Source organism: Hypanus sabinus, chromosome 8 (assembly GCF_030144855.1).
Source record: "Hypanus sabinus isolate sHypSab1 chromosome 8, sHypSab1.hap1, whole genome shotgun sequence".
Classification (NCBI taxonomy): Eukaryota; Metazoa; Chordata; class Chondrichthyes; order Myliobatiformes; family Dasyatidae; genus Hypanus; species Hypanus sabinus.
This window is the reverse complement of record NC_082713.1, coordinates 171,592,720-171,610,451: the sequence shown is the minus strand read 5'-3', so window position 1 is coordinate 171,610,451 and position 17,732 is coordinate 171,592,720. Positions and strand designations below refer to the sequence as shown.

Below are 17,732 nucleotides of genomic sequence, written 5' to 3'. Positions count from 1 at the left end.
ACCCAGCACAGCAGGCTCCCACAGAACCCAGCACAGCAGACTCCCACAGAGCCCAGCACAGCAGACTCCCACAGAGCCCAGCACAGCAGGCTCCCATAGAACCGAGCACAACAGGCTCCCACAGAAGCCCAGTACAGCAGGCTCCCACAGAACCCAGTACAGCAAACTCCCACAGAACCCAGCACAGCAGACTCCCACAGAGCCCAGCACAGCAGTCTCCCACAGAACCCAGTATAGCAGACTCCCACAGAACCCAGTACAGCAGACTCCCACAGAACCCAGCACAACAGGCTCCCACAGAAGCCCAGTACAGCAGACTCCCACAGAACCCAGCACAGCAGGCTCCCACAGAACCCAGCACAGCAGGCTCCCACAGAACCCAGTACAGCAGGCTCCCACAGAACACAGTACAGCAGGCTCCCACAGAGCCCAGTACAGCAGACTCCCACAGAACCCAGCACAACAGGCTCCCACAGAAGCCCAGTACAGCAGACTCCCACAGAACCCAGTACAGCAGGCTCCCACAGAACCCAGTACAGCAGGCTCCCACAGAACCCAGTACAGCAGGCTCCCACAGAACCCAGTACAGCAGGCTCCCACAGAACCCAGCACAGCAGACTCCCACAGAACCCAGCACAGCAGACTCTCACAGAACCTCGCACAGCAGGCTCCCACAGAACCCAGCACAGGAGACACCCACAGAACGCAGCACAGCAGGCTCCCAAAGAACCCAGCACAGCAGGCTCCCACAGAGCCCAGTAGAGCAGTCTCCCACAGAACCCAGTACAGCAGACTCCCACAGAGCCCAGCACAGCAGGCTCCCACAGAGCACAGCACAGCAGGCTCCCATAGAACCCAGCACAACAGGCTCCCACAGAAGCCCAGTACAGCAGACTCCCACAGAACCCAGCACAGCAGGCTCCCACAGAACCCTGCACAGCAGGCTCCCACAGAACCCAGTACAGCAGGCTCCCACAGAACACAGTACAGCAGGCTCCCACAGAGCCCAGTACAGCAGACTCCCACAGAACCCAGCACAACAGGCTCCCACAGAAGCCCAGTACAGCAGACTCCCACAGAACCCAGTACAGCAGGCTCCCACAGAACCCAGTACAGCAGGCTCCCACAGAACCCAGTACAGCAGGCTCCCACAGAACCCAGTACAGCAGGCTCCCACAGAACCCAGCACAGCAGACTCCCACAGAACCCAGCACAGCAGACTCTCACAGAACCTCGCACAGCAGGCTCCCACAGAACCCAGCACAGGAGACACCCACAGAACGCAGCACAGCAGGCTCCCAAAGAACCCAGCACAGCAGGCTCCCACAGAGCCCAGTAGAGCAGTCTCCCACAGAACCCAGTACAGCAGACTCCCACAGAGCACAGCACAGCAGGCTCCCATAGAACCCAGCACAACAGGCTCCCACAGAGCCCAGTACAGCAGACTCCCACAGAACCCAGCACAGCAGACTCCCACAGAACGCAGCACAGCAGGCTCCCACAGAACCCAGCACAGCAGTCTCCCACAGAACCCAGCACAGCAGACTCCCACAGAGCCCAGCACAGCAGGCTCCCATAGAACCGAGCACAACAGGCTCCCACAGAGCCCAGTACAGCAGACTCCCACAGAACCCAGCACAGCAGACTCCCACAGAACCCAGCACAACAGGCTCTCACAGAACCCTGCACAGCAGGCTCCCACAGAACCCAGCACAGCAGACTCCCACGGAACCCAGCACAGCAGACTCCCACAGAACCCAGCACAGCAGACTCCCACAGAGCCCAGTACAGCAGACTCCCACAGAACTCAGCACAGCAGACTCCCACAGAAGCCAGTACAGCAGACTCCCACAGAACCCAGTACAGCAGGCTCCCACAGAACCCAGTACAGCAGGCTCCCACAGAACCCAGTACAGCAGGCTCCCACAGAACCCAGTACAGCAGGCTCCCACAGAACCCAGTACAGCAGGCTCCCACAGAACCCAGCACAGCAGACTCTCACAGAACCTCGCACAGCAGGCTCCCACAGAACCCAGCACAGGAGACACCCACAGAACGCAGCACAGCAGGCTCCCAAAGAACCCAGCACAGCAGGCTCCCACAGAGCCCAGTAGAGCAGTCTCCCACAGAACCCAGTACAGCAGACTCCCACAGAGCCCAGCACAGCAGGCTCCCACAGAGCACAGCACAGCAGGCTCCCATAGAACCCAGCACAACAGGCTCCCACAGAAGCCCAGTACAGCAGACTCCCACAGAACCCAGCACAGCAGGCTCCCACAGAACCCTGCACAGCAGGCTCCCACAGAACCCAGTACAGCAGGCTCCCACAGAACACAGTACAGCAGGCTCCCACAGAGCCCAGTACAGCAGACTCCCACAGAACCCAGCACAACAGGCTCCCACAGAAGCCCAGTACAGCAGACTCCCACAGAACCCAGTACAGCAGGCTCCCACAGAACCCAGTACAGCAGGCTCCCACAGAACCCAGTACAGCAGGCTCCCACAGAACCCAGTACAGCAGGCTCCCACAGAACCCAGCACAGCAGACTCCCACAGAACCCAGCACAGCAGACTCTCACAGAACCTCGCACAGCAGGCTCCCACAGAACCCAGCACAGGAGACACCCACAGAACGCAGCACAGCAGGCTCCCAAAGAACCCAGCACAGCAGGCTCCCACAGAGCCCAGTAGAGCAGTCTCCCACAGAACCCAGTACAGCAGACTCCCACAGAGCACAGCACAGCAGGCTCCCATAGAACCCAGCACAACAGGCTCCCACAGAGCCCAGTACAGCAGACTCCCACAGAACCCAGCACAGCAGACTCCCACAGAACGCAGCACAGCAGGCTCCCACAGAACCCAGCACAGCAGTCTCCCACAGAACCCAGCACAGCAGACTCCCACAGAGCCCAGCACAGCAGGCTCCCATAGAACCGAGCACAACAGGCTCCCACAGAGCCCAGTACAGCAGACTCCCACAGAACCCAGCACAGCAGACTCCCACAGAACCCAGCACAACAGGCTCTCACAGAACCCTGCACAGCAGGCTCCCACAGAACCCAGCACAGCAGACTCCCACGGAACCCAGCACAGCAGACTCCCACAGAACCCAGCACAGCAGACTCCCACAGAGCCCAGTACAGCAGACTCCCACAGAACTCAGCACAGCAGACTCCCACAGAAGCCAGTACAGCAGACTCCCACAGAACGCAGCACAGCAGGCTCCCACTGAACCCAGCACAGCAGGCTCCCACAGAGCCCAATACAGCAAGATGTCACAGAACCCAGTACAGCAGGCTCCCACAGAACCCAGCACAGCAGACTCCCACAGAGCCCAGTACAGCAGGCTCCCACAGAACCCAGTACAGCAGACTCCCACAGAACCCAGCACAGCAGACTCCCACAGAGCCCAGCACAGCAGGCTCTCACAGAGCCCAATACAGCAAGATCTCACAGAACCCAGTACAGCAGGCTCCCACAGAACCCAGCACAGCAGACTCCCACAGAGCCCAGTACAGCAGACTCCCACAGAACTCAGCACAGCAGACTCCCACAGAAGCCAGTACAGCAGACTCCCACAGAACGCAGCACAGCAGGCTCCCACTGAACCCAGCACAGCAGGCTCCCACAGAGCCCAATACAGCAAGATCTCACAGAACCCAGTACAGCAGGCTCCCACAGAACCCAGCACAGCAGACTCCCACAGAGCCCAGTACAGCAGGCTCCCACAGAACCCAGTACAGCAGACTCCCACAGAACCCAGCACAGCAGACTCCCACAGAACCCAGCACAACAGGCTCCCACAGAAGCCCAGTACAGCAGACTCCCACAGAACCCAGCACAGCAGGCTCCCACAGAACCCAGCACAGCAGGCTCCCACAGAACCCAGTACAGCAGGCTCCTACAGAACCCAGCACAGCAGACTCCCACAGAGCCCAGTACAGCAGGCTGCAACAGAACCCAGCACAGCAGACTCCCACAGAGCCTAGCACAGCAGGTTCCCATAGAACCCAGCACAACAGGCTCCCACAGAGCCCAGTACAGCAGACTCCCACAGAACCCAGCACAGCAGACTCCCACAGAACGCAGCAGAGCAGGCTCCCACAGAACCCAGCACAGCAGGCTCCCACAGAACCCAGCACAGCAGACTCCCACAGAGCCCAGCACAGCAGACTCCCACAGAGCCCAGCACAGCAGGCTCCCATAGAACCGAGCACAACAGGCTCCCACAGAAGCCCAGTACAGCAGGCTCCCACAGAACCCAGTACAGCAAACTCCCACAGAACCCAGCACAGCAGACTCCCACAGAGCCCAGCACAGCAGTCTCCCACAGAACCCAGTATAGCAGACTCCCACAGAACCCAGTACAGCAGACTCCCACAGAACCCAGCACAACAGGCTCCCACAGAAGCCCAGTACAGCAGACTCCCACAGAACCCAGCACAGCAGGCCCCCACAGAACCCAGCACAGCAGGCTCCCACAGAACCCAGTACAGCAGGCTCCCACAGAACACAGTACAGCAGGCTCCCACAGAGCCCAGTACAGCAGACTCCCACAGAACCCAGCACAGCAGACTCTCACAGAACCTCGCACAGCAGGCTCCCACAGAACCCAGCACAGGAGACACCCACAGAACGCAGCACAGCAGGCTCCCAAAGAACCCAGCACAGCAGGCTCCCACAGAGCCCAGTAGAGCAGTCTCCCACAGAACCCAGTACAGCAGACTCCCACAGAGCCCAGCACAGCAGGCTCCCACAGAGCACAGCACAGCAGGCTCCCATAGAACCCAGCACAACAGGCTCCCACAGAAGCCCAGTACAGCAGACTCCCACAGAACCCAGCACAGCAGGCTCCCACAGAACCCTGCACAGCAGGCTCCCACAGAACCCAGTACAGCAGGCTCCCACAGAACACAGTACAGCAGGCTCCCACAGAGCCCAGTACAGCAGACTCCCACAGAACCCAGCACAACAGGCTCCCACAGAAGCCCAGTACAGCAGACTCCCACAGAACCCAGTACAGCAGGCTCCCACAGAACCCAGTACAGCAGGCTCCCACAGAACCCAGTACAGCAGGCTCCCACAGAACCCAGTACAGCAGGCTCCCACAGAACCCAGCACAGCAGACTCCCACAGAACCCAGCACAGCAGACTCTCACAGAACCTCGCACAGCAGGCTCCCACAGAACCCAGCACAGGAGACACCCACAGAACGCAGCACAGCAGGCTCCCAAAGAACCCAGCACAGCAGGCTCCCACAGAGCCCAGTAGAGCAGTCTCCCACAGAACCCAGTACAGCAGACTCCCACAGAGCACAGCACAGCAGGCTCCCATAGAACCCAGCACAACAGGCTCCCACAGAGCCCAGTACAGCAGACTCCCACAGAACCCAGCACAGCAGACTCCCACAGAACGCAGCACAGCAGGCTCCCACAGAACCCAGCACAGCAGTCTCCCACAGAACCCAGCACAGCAGTCTCCCACAGAGCCCAGCACAGCAGGCTCCCATAGAACCGAGCACAACAGGCTCCCACAGAGCCCAGTACAGCAGACTCCCACAGAACCCAGCACAGCAGACTCCCACAGAACCCAGCACAACAGGCTCTCACAGAACCCTGCACAGCAGGCTCCCACAGAACCCAGCACAGCAGACTCCCACGGAACCCAGCACAGCAGACTCCCACAGAACCCAGCACAGCAGACTCCCACAGAGCCCAGTACAGCAGACTCCCACAGAACTCAGCACAGCAGACTCCCACAGAAGCCAGTACAGCAGACTCCCACAGAACGCAGCACAGCAGGCTCCCACTGAACCCAGCACAGCAGGCTCCCACAGAGCCCAATACAGCAAGATGTCACAGAACCCAGTACAGCAGGCTCCCACAGAACCCAGCACAGCAGACTCCCACAGAGCCCAGTACAGCAGGCTCCCACAGAACCCAGTACAGCAGACTCCCACAGAACCCAGCACAGCAGACTCCCACAGAGCCCAGCACAGCAGGCTCTCACAGAGCCCAATACAGCAAGATCTCACAGAACCCAGTACAGCAGGCTCCCACAGAACCCAGCACAGCAGACTCCCACAGAGCCCAGTACAGCAGACTCCCACAGAACTCAGCACAGCAGACTCCCACAGAAGCCAGTACAGCAGACTCCCACAGAACGCAGCACAGCAGGCTCCCACTGAACCCAGCACAGCAGGCTCCCACAGAGCCCAATACAGCAAGATCTCACAGAACCCAGTGCAGCAGGCTCCCACAGAACCCAGCACAGCAGACTCCCACAGAGCCCAGTACAGCAGGCTCCCACAGAACCCAGTACAGCAGACTCCCACAGAACCCAGCACAGCAGACTCCCACAGAACCCAGCACAACAGGCTCCCACAGAAGCCCAGTACAGCAGACTCCCACAGAACCCAGCACAGCAGGCTCCCACAGAACCCAGCACAGCAGGCTCCCACAGAACCCAGTACAGCAGGCTCCTACAGAACCCAGCACAGCAGACTCCCACAGAGCCCAGTACAGCAGGCTGCAACAGAACCCAGCACAGCAGACTCCCACAGAGCCTAGCACAGCAGGTTCCCATAGAACCCAGCACAACAGGCTCCCACAGAGCCCAGTACAGCAGACTCCCACAGAACCCAGCACAGCAGACTCCCACAGAACGCAGCAGAGCAGGCTCCCACAGAACCCAGCACAGCAGGCTCCCACAGAACCCAGCACAGCAGACTCCCACAGAGCCCAGCACAGCAGACTCCCACAGAGCCCAGCACAGCAGGCTCCCATAGAACCGAGCACAACAGGCTCCCACAGAAGCCCAGTACAGCAGGCTCCCACAGAACCCAGTACAGCAAACTCCCACAGAACCCAGCACAGCAGACTCCCACAGAGCCCAGCACAGCAGTCTCCCACAGAACCCAGTATAGCAGACTCCCACAGAACCCAGTACAGCAGACTCCCACAGAACCCAGCACAACATGCTCCCACAGAAGCCCAGTACAGCAGACTCCCACAGAACCCAGCACAGCAGGCTCCCACAGAACCCAGCACAGCAGGCTCCCACAGAACCCAGTACAGCAGGCTCCCACAGAACACAGTACAGCAGGCTCCCACAGAGCCCAGTACAGCAGACTCCCACAGAACCCAGCACAACAGGCTCCCACAGAAGCCCAGTACAGCAGACTCCCACAGAACCCAGTACAGCAGGCTCCCACAGAACCCAGTACAGCAGGCTCCCACAGAACCCAGTACAGCAGGCTCCCACAGAACCCAGTACAGCAGGCTCCCACAGAACCCAGCACAGCAGACTCCCACAGAACCCAGCACAGCAGACTCTCACAGAACCTCGCACAGCAGGCTCCCACAGAACCCAGCACAGGAGACACCCACAGAACGCAGCACAGCAGGCTCCCAAAGAACCCAGCACAGCAGGCTCCCACAGAGCCCAGTAGAGCAGTCTCCCACAGAACCCAGTACAGCAGACTCCCACAGAGCCCAGCACAGCAGGCTCCCACAGAGCACAGCACAGCAGGCTCCCATAGAACCCAGCACAACAGGCTCCCACGGAGCCCAGTACAGCAGACTCCCACAGAACCCAGCACAGCAGACTCCCACAGAACGCAGCAGAGCAGGCTCCCACAGAACCCAGCACAGCAGGCTCCCACAGAACCCAGCTCAGCAGACTCCCACAGAGCCCAGCACAGCAGGCTCCCATAGAACCGAGCACAACAGGCTCCCACAGAGCCCAGTACAGCAGACTCCCACAGAACCCAGCACAGCAGACTCCCACAGAACCCAGCACAACAGGCTCTCACAGAACCCTGCACAGCAGGCTCCCACAGAACCCAGCACAGCAGACACCCACAGAACCCAGCACAGCAGACTCCCACAGAACCCAGCACAGCAGACTCCCACAGAGCCCAGTACAGCAGACTCCCACAGAACTCAGCACAGCAGACTCCCACAGAAGCCAGTACAGCAGACTCCCACAGAACGCAGCACAGCAGGCTCCCACTGAACCCAGCACAGCAGGCTCCCACAGAGCCCAATACAGCAAGATCTCACAGAACCCAGTACAGCAGGCTCCCACAGAACCCAGCACAGCAGACTCCCACAGAGCCCAGTACAGCAGGCTCCCACAGAACCCAGTACAGCAGACTCCCACAGAACCCAGCACAGCAGACTCCCACAGAGCCCAGCACAGCAGGCTCCCACAGAACCCAGCATAGCAGACTCCCACAGAACCCAGCACAGCAGACTCCCACAGAGCCCAGTATAGCAGACTCCCACAGAACCCAGTACAGCAGACTCCCACAGAACCCAGCACAACAGGCTCCCACAGAAGCCCAGTACAGCAGACTCCCTCAGAACCCAGCACAGCAGGCTTCCACAGAAACCAGCACAGCAGGCTCCCACAGAACCCAGTACAGCAGGCTTCCACAGAAACCAGCACAGCAAACTCCCACAGAACCCAGCACAACAGATTCCCACAGAAACCAGCACAGCAGGCTCCCACAGAGCCCAGTACAGCAGGCTCCTACAGAACCCAGCACAGCAGACTCCCACAGAGCCCAGTACAGCAGGCTGCAACAGAACCCAGCACAGCAGACTCCCACAGAGCCCAGCACAGCAGGTTCCCATAGAACCCAGCACAACAGGCTCCCACAGAGCCCAGTACAGCAGACTCCCACAGAACCCAGCACAGCAGACTCCCACAGAACGCAGCAGAGCAGGCTCCCACAGAACCCAGCACAGCAGGCTCCCACAGAACCCAGCACAGCAGACTCCCACAGAGCCCAGCACAGCAGGCTCCCATAGAACCGAGCACAACAGGCTCCCACAGAGCCCAGTACAGCAGACTCCCACAGAACCCAGCACAGCAGACTCCCACAGAACCCAGCACAACAGGCTCTCACAGAACCCTGCACAGCAGGCTCCCACAGAACCCAGCACAGCAGACTCCCACAGAACCCAGCACAGCAGACTCCCACAGAGCCCAGCACAGCAGGCTCCCACAGAGCACAGCACAGCAGGCTCCCATAGAACCCAGCACAACCGGCTCCCACAGAGCCCAGTACAGCAGACTCCCACAGAACCCAGCACAGCCGACTCCCACAGAACGCAGCAGAGCAGGCTCCCATAGAACCGAGCACAACAGGCTCCCACAGAGCCCAGTACAGCAGACTCCCACAGAACCCAGCACAGCAGACTCCCACAGAACCCAGCACAACAGGCTCTCACAGAACCCTGCACAGCAGGCTCCCACAGAACCCAGCACAGCAGACTCCCACAGAACCCAGCACAGCAGACTCCCACAGAACCCAGCACAGCAGACTCCCACAGAGCCCAGCACAGCAGACTCCCACAGAAGCCAGTACAGCAGACTCCCATAGAACGCAGCACAGCAGGCTCCCACTGAACCCAGCACAGCAGGCTCCCACAGAGCCCAGTACAGCAGGCTCCCACAGAACCCAGTACAGCAGACTCCCACAGAACCCAGCACAGCAGACTCCCACAGAACCCAGTACAGCAGGCTCCCACAGAACCCAGTACAGCAGACTCCCACAGAACCCAGCACAGCAGTCTCCCACAGAGCCCAGTACAGCAGACTCCCACAGAACCCAGTATAGCAGACTCCCAGAGAATAAAGGAACATCCCTTTAGATCAGAGTTGAAGAGGAATTTCTTTAGCCAGAGAGTGATGAATCTGTGGAATTCATTGCCACAGATGGCTGTGGAGGCCAAGTCACTGGGTATATTTAAAGCTAAGGTTGATAGGTTCTTGATTAGTCAGGGTGTCAATGATTACATGGAGAAGGCAGGAGAATGGGGTTGAGAGGGATAATAAGTAAGTCATAGTATCAGACTCAATGGGCTGAATGGTCATTACTCTGGTCCTATCTTACAGTCTTATGTAAAACACAGGGACATAGAGCTCTGGTACATGGTTCCCCAAAAGTCGATTCATCACCCTGTCCACCAGTCAATAGTCAGCGTTTGAGTAAAGAAGCTGGGAAGTCACAGAGCTGTTGTACACGATGCCGGTGAGTCTGCACTGGACTATTGTGTTCAGTCTGTTTGGAGATCCTGCTATTCAACTGGAAATAGTGCATATAGATTTGCCAGGGCTAGTTATGGAGAGAGGATGGACAGGCTGGGATATTTTTCCTTGGAATGTAGGAGACTGAGACGTGATCTGATAGAGATATAGAAAGTCATTAGGGAAGGGGGCATAGGGTGCGTGCACACAATCTTTCGGACGCGAGAACTAGAGGGCATAGGAGAGAGACTGATTAGGGATCCTTCACACAGAGGATTGAGTTGCCAGAGGAAGCGATTGATGCAGGTACATTAACAATATTTCAAAAACACTTGCTCAGGAATACGTATGGGAAGGAGAGGGGTGTGAGCCAACACAGGTAAATGGGACGAGCTGATGGCCATTGTGGTCAGTCGGGACAGGTTGTGATGAATGGCCTTTTTCCAGACAGTTTGGCTCTGCGACTCAGGGAAGAGCTGTTGGACATCCTCACCTTCACCCTCACTCTCCACTCATCCTCACGCTCACCTCTCCTTTGCCCTCCACCCACCCTTGCCCCACCTCCCCCTTGATCCCTCCCCGTTGCCCCAGCCTTCCCCTTGTCCCACCTTCCCCTCCCCCATCCCACCTCCCCTTCCCCTCACTCTCTGCCTTGCCCTCGCTTCCCCCTCACCCTCTCCCCACCCATGCCCTCACCACCTCCTGACACTCTGCCTGCCCCTTGCCCACCTCCCTATTACGCCCACATCCCTCTTGTGCCCTTGCCTCCCCTTGCCCTCGCTTCCTCCTCCACCTTCCTGCTCGCCTTCATGTGACTCTGATTCCCCTCCCTCACTCCCCCCGGCCCTTTTGCCCCCTCTGTGTCATGGGCTGAGACTGACCTGCATGATCTCCAGCATCTCCGCCCGGCTGATGGCTCCATCCTTGTTTTTGTCATAGAGTTTAAAGGACCACTTCAGCTTCTCCTGGGCCGTGCCCTGGATCAGCAGGCTAACAGCCGTCACATACTCGCGGTAGTCCACCAACCCATCCTTCAGCAGAGACACAACACAACAGTGGCTGATAAACACCCGAGATGCTGGAAATCCAGAGCAGCACCCACAAAACACTGCAGCAGCAGTCCGCTGTCCCGCTGCAGCTCTTCGAATTCTGGTCAGACCACACTTGCAGTATTGTGCTCTGTTTTAGTCACTGATTTAAAGAAAAGATGTGGGAGCTGCAGAGGGGGTACAGACGAGGTGTACTAGGATGCTGCCTGGATTAAGGAGCACATCTTGTGAGGATAGATTGTGTGAGCTCTTGGGGCAGGATGAGAGGTGACTTGTTAGAGGTGTAGAAGATAGTGAACACAGAGTTGTTCCCAGGGGAAATAGCTAATACGAGGAAGCAAAATTTTAAGGTGAATGGAGAAACGTACAGGGGCGATGTCAGAGGTCAGTTTTTTATTACTCAGTGTAGTGGGTGTGTGGAACACCCTACCAGGGATGTTGGTGGAGGAAGATACCTTAGGGACATTTAAAAGACTTTTAGATAGGCAAAAGGGATGATTGTAAAATGGAGGGCAATGTGGGAGGGGAGGGTTAGATTGATCTTGGAGGAGGTTAAAGGGTCAGCACAACATTGGGGGCCGAATGGCCTGCACTGTTCTTTGTTCTGTGTAATTCAGCAGGTCAGACAGTGCTTATGGAGGAGACTGAATAGCAGAAGTTTTGGGCTGAAACCCTTCTTTGGTGGTTGAGGCAGGCACACTAACAATGTTTATAAAATAAGTGGGTAAGCATATGGAGAGAAAAGGTTGTGAGGGCTGTGGGCCAAACACGAGCAGCTGGGGCTGGTTCACTCGGGAACACAGTTGTTATGGGAGAGTTGGACCTGTAACAGGGGCCTGACCGATGAGCGTTCACTGTAGAATAGGTTTGGGGTGGTGAGCAGGGAGGATAAATCTGTCTGTCTGTCTGGAGGATATTCAAAGACTCCTCACAGGGGACACCCCGACTGAACTCTGAACTTTGATTCCCCGAGCCGTGCTAATTGCTGTGCCACCATGGCACCCAATTTGAAACATAGACATCTACAGCACATCACAGACCTTCGGCCCACAATGTTGTGCCGACCGTGTAACCTACTCTAGAAACTGCCTAGAATTTCCCTACCACATAGCCTTCTATTTTCCTAACTCCATGCACCAATCTAAGAGGCTCTTAAAAGACCCTATTGTATCCACTTCCACCAACGCCACTGGCTGTGCATTCCACCACCCACCACACTCTTTATGAAAAACCTTACCCCTGACATTCCCCTTGTACCTGCTTCCAAGCACCGTAAAACTCTGCTTCCTCGTGTTAGCCATTTTAGCCCCAGGAAAAAGCCTCTGGCTATTCCCACGAACAATGCCTCTCATCATCTTAAACACTTCTATCAGGTAATCTCTCATCCTCTGTCACTCCATAGAGAAAAGACCAAGTTCACTCAACCTATTCTCATAAGGCATGCTCCCCAATCCAGGCAACATCCTTGTAAATCTCCTCTGCACCCTTTCTATGGTTTCCACATCCTTCCTGTAGTGAGATGACCAGAGCTGAGCACAGTACTCCACGTGGGGCCTTATACAGCTGTAACATGGCTCTTGAACTCAGTCCCATAGTTGATAAATGCCAACACACAATACACCTTCTTAACAACACTGTCAACCTATACAGCAGCTTTGAATGTCCTATGGACATGAACCCCAAGATCTCTCAGATCCTCCACACTGCCAAGAGTCTTAACATTTATATTATATTCTGTCTTCAAATTTGACCTACCAAAATGAACCACTTCACACTTATCTGGGTTGAACTCCATCTGCCACTTCTCAGCCCAGTTCTGCATCTTATTAATGTCCTGCCAACCCTCCACACTATCCACAATACCCCCAACCTTTGTGTCATCAGCAAACTTACTAACCCATCCCTCCACTTCCTCATCCAGGTCATTTATAAAAATCACGAAGAGGAGGGGACCCAGAACAGATCCCTGCGGAACACCACTAGTCACAGACCTCTATGCAGAATACGAACTATCCACAATCATCCTTTGCCCTCTGTGGGCAAGCCAATTCTAGATCCACAAACGTCCTGATGAAGGGTCTCGACCAGAAAAATTGACTGCTTCTTTCAACAGATGCTGCCCGACCTGCTGAGTTCATCCAGCTTGTTTGTATGTCTAGATCCACAAAGCAAGGTCTCCTTGGATCCCATGCCTCCTTACTTTCTGAAAGAGCCTTGCATGGGGAACCTCATCAAATGCCTTACTGAAATTGTATACACTACACCTACTGCTCTACCTACATTAATGTTTTTTGTTACATCCTCAAAGAATTCAATCAGGTTCGTAAGGCGGTCTGCCTTTGACAAAACCATGCTGACTATTCCTAATCATATTATGCCTCTCCAAATGTTCATAAATCCTGCCTCTCAGGATCTTCTCCAACAAATTCTCCGGTGACTAGCGGGGTGCCTCAGGGATCTGTTTTGGGCCCAATGTTGTTTGTAATATACATAAATGATCTGGATGATGGGGTGGTAAATTGGATTAGTAAATATGCCGATGATACTAAGGTAGGAGGTGTTGTGGATAATGAGGTGGATTTTCAAAGCTTGCAGGGAGATTTATGCCGGTTAGAAGAATGGGCTGAACGTTGGCAGATGGAGTTTAATGCTGAGAAGTGTGAGGTTCTACATTTTGGCAGGAATAATCCAAATAGAACATACAGAGTAAATGGTAGGGCATTGAGGAATGCAGAGGAACAGAGAGATCTAGGAATAACAGTGCATAGTTCCCTGAAAGTGGAGTCTCATGTAGATAGGGTGGTGAAGAGGGCTTTGGGAACGCTGGCCTTTATAAATCAAAGCATTGAGTACAGAAGTTGGGATGTAATGCTAAAGTTGTACAAGGCATTGGTAAGGCCAAATTTGGAATATTGTGTGCAGTTCTGGTCACCGAATTATAGGAAAGATATCAATAAATTAGAGAGAGTGCAGAGACGATTTACTAGGATGTTACCTGGGTTTCAGCAATTAAGTTACAGAGAAAGGTTGAACAAGTTAGGTCTCTATTCATTGGAGCGTAGAAGGTTGAGGGGGGATTTGATCGAGGTATTTAAAATTTGAGAGGGATAGATAGAGTTGACGTGAACAGGCTGTTTCCATTGAGAGTAGGGGAGATTCAAACTAGAGGACATGATTTGAGAGTTAGGGGGCAGAAGTTTAAGGGAAACACGAGGGGGTATTTCTTTACTCAAAGAGTGATAGCTGTGTGGAATGAGCTTCCTGTAGTAGTAGAGGCCAGTTCAGTTGTGTCATTTAAGGTAAAATTGGATAGGTATATGGACAGGAAAGGAGTGGAGGGTTATGGGCTGAGTGCGGGTAGGTGGGACTAGGTGAGATTAAGGGTTCGGCACAGACTAGGAGGGCCAAGATGGCCTGTTTCCGTGCTGTGATTGTTATATGGTTATATGGTTAACCTGCCCACCTTTGAAGTAAGACTCACTGATCTATAATTTCCTGGGTTATCTCTACTCCCTTTCTTGAGCAAGGGAACAACATTTGCAACCCTCCAATCCTCCAGTACTTCTCCAATCCCAATTGATGATGCAAAGATTATCACCAGAGGCTCAACAATCTTCTCGCTCACTTCTCATAGTCCCGGTCCCAGTGACCTATCTAACAATACTTTTCAAAAGCTTTAGCACATTCTTTTTCTTAATGTCTATATGCTCAAGCATTTCAGTCTGTTGTAAAGTCATTCCCACAATTGCCTAGGTCCCTTTCCCTGGTGAATACTGAAGCAAAGTATTCATTAAGTACATCCACAACCCCCTCCATGCACACGTTTCCACCCTCACAGCTGATTGGTCCTATTCTCACACGGCTCATCCTCTTGCTCTTCACATACTTGGAGGATGTCTTAGGGTTTTCCTTAATCCTGCTCTCCAAGGCCTTCTCATGGCCCCTTCTAGCTCTCCTAATTTCATTCTTGAACTCCTTCCTGGCACCCTTGTAATTTTCTAGAGCTCTAACAGTACCTAGTTTCTTGAACCTTTCATAAGATTTTCTTTTCTTCTTAACTAGATTTTCTACAGCCTACCATGGTTCCTTTACCCTCCCACCCTTCCCCTGCCTCAATGAAACATAAAAACGCAGAGCTTCATGTTCCCTGAACATTTGCCACGTTTCTGCCGTGCATTTCCCTGAGAACATCTGCTCCCAAGTTCCTGCCTAATAGCATCATATTTCCCCCTACCCCAATTAAACATTTTCCCAAATTGTCTGCTCCTATCCCTCTCCAGCACTATGGTAAAGGAGACAGAGTTGTGATCGCTACATCTAGGGTCTGTAACCCCTGCAAGTGGCATCACTGGTCAAGGAGGCTTCACCAGGTCTAACATACAACATAGAATGTAGCTGAGATTAGAGAGCATGTGCCATAATGAGAAGCCAGACAAACTTGGGTTGTTTCCTCTGGAGTGGCAGGGGCTGGACGGAGATCTGATAGAGCTTTATAAGATTATGAGAGGCATAGATAGATTTGACAGATGGTATATTTTCCCTGAGTTGAAATGTTTAAGTAGGGGGGGTGAGAGGGAGTAATTTCAAAGGAGATGTGAGGGGTAAAACTTTTCCCCCACGTAGAGTGGTGGGTGTTTGGAATGAACTGCCTGGGGTGGTGGTAGAGGCAGAAACATTGAAGACTTTTAGGAGACATTTAGACGGGCAGATGAATGTGAGGAAAGTGGAAGGATATGGGCATGGTGTCGGCAGAGGGGACTAGTTTAGTCAGCCATTTGATTATTAATTTAATTGGTTCAGCGCAACATTGCGGGCCGAAGGGCCTGTTTCTGAGCTGTACTGTCTGTGTTCACAAACCTAACAGAATTTACACTGGTCGGAATGTTGTGTTACAACTTTATAAAACGTGTGAAATTCTGTTTGCTAAACTCTGGGAGGATGTGATTACTCTGGAGAACGTGTAGAAGATAAAAATTAACTTTAAACACAAGAGATTCTGCAGTCTCCAGAGTAACAGGCACAGAGTGCTGGAGGAACTCAGCAGGTCAGGCAGCATCTATGGAGAGGAATGTACGGCCGATGTTTCAGTCCGAGTAGGACTGGAACGGAAGGGGGAAGGTGCCAGAATGAAAAGGAGGGGGAGGGGAATGAGGACAAGCTGGAAGGTGAAAGGTGAAGCAGGAGGGTGGGGGGGGGGGGTGGAATAAGAAGCTGGGAGGTAAATGAACATTAATTTTATTTGTCACTTGCACAGTACAGTGAAACTCTCTACCACAGTAGTTAGCATAACACTTTGCAGTGCCAGTGCTCAGTGACTGAGCTTCAGTTCCTGGTGCTGCCTGTAAGGAGTCTGTTGTTCTCCCTGTGACCGAGTGAATTTCCTCCAGTTGTTCCGGTTACCACAAAGACGTACCGGTTAGGATTAGGGTTAGTGAGTTGGCACCGGAGCCATTTTGACAATTGTGGGCTACCCCAGCATGTCTTTGGACTGTGTTCATCTCCGTACTTCCTCCGGAGTAACTTCATTCGGATATTGCCGGGATCGGAACAATTAAATTAGAAGGATAACTTGGATAGATTGGGTTGGCTTTTCCTGGAGCGAAGAAGCTTGAGGGGTGATCTGCTACAGGTGTATACAATTGAGGGGGTTAGATAGGGTAGACAATAAGAATCTTCTTCCTAGGGTGGGATGTCTTGAAAAAGGGGGCATGGGTTTAAGGTGAGAGGTGGGACATTTAGTAGTGATCTGAAGAGGGCATTTTTCAAAGGTTAGATCCAGGAACATAGTGGTTGAATATTTAAAGATTTTTTTGTAATTTATTTTTTATTGAAGTTCATCATCAAACAAACATTTCCATAAGATGTATTTCAGATACTGTATATATATCATATAATCATGTTTGCCACAAATCTCTACTTAATATTTATCTGAGGTATACACTTATACCCATACAGGCAATTTTGGCTGATAACAACCTGCAAAGGTACATAAATACTATTGATAACCCATGGGTGAAATGGACTCTTAAAATATGGAAAACTACTATAAAAGAATATTATCTAGAGGGAGATATTACAATTCTTAAATGGTGTGCATATGGCTTGGATTTTACGCCAAATAAACTGGATGCTAGATTTAAGGACTGGACAGCTAAAGGAATAACAGGTCTTCGCAACATAATGAAAGAAGGAACACTGTTCAGTTTTGAAATGCTAAAAGAGAAACACTTATTAGAAAAACAAGACTTTTATCAGTATTTACAGATGCGACAGTATGTTAATAAGAGGGTTAAAAATGTAACCAAGGCAAGTACATGTTTGACACAGCTATTTAGAAAAGCGTATAATTCAGATAACGGTAGTAGAATCATTTCAAGCATGTATAAGGGCTTGTCAAATCTTAAAACACACTTGACTTCATACGTTAAAACAAAATGGGAGAAGGAAGGAGGGATAATTATATCTGAGGAAGTATTTAAAGATTTTTTTAAAGGTTTATTTGTCACAATACATCAAAATCTCAAAACATACAGTAAGATGTGAGATTTGCATCAGTGACCATCAGTTTGAGGACGAGCTGGGGTCAGTCTGCAAACATCACTGTGCCAACATAGGATGCCCACAACTCACTGAGTGTAACTGTGG

General features: G+C 53.2%; 1 protein-coding gene across 1 annotated transcript in view; it reads right to left on the bottom strand.

Annotated features, from left to right (window-relative positions):
- si:ch211-245j22.3 (uncharacterized protein LOC563798 homolog) overlaps positions 1-17,732 on the bottom strand; it is a 106,001-nt gene that overhangs the window by 61,057 nt on the left and 27,212 nt on the right. Inside the window, exon 3 of the mRNA XM_059976460.1 lies at positions 10,920-11,069. Coding sequence (XP_059832443.1) covers positions 10,920-11,069 — 150 coding nt within the window. The remainder of the gene's footprint in view (positions 1-10,919; positions 11,070-17,732) is intronic.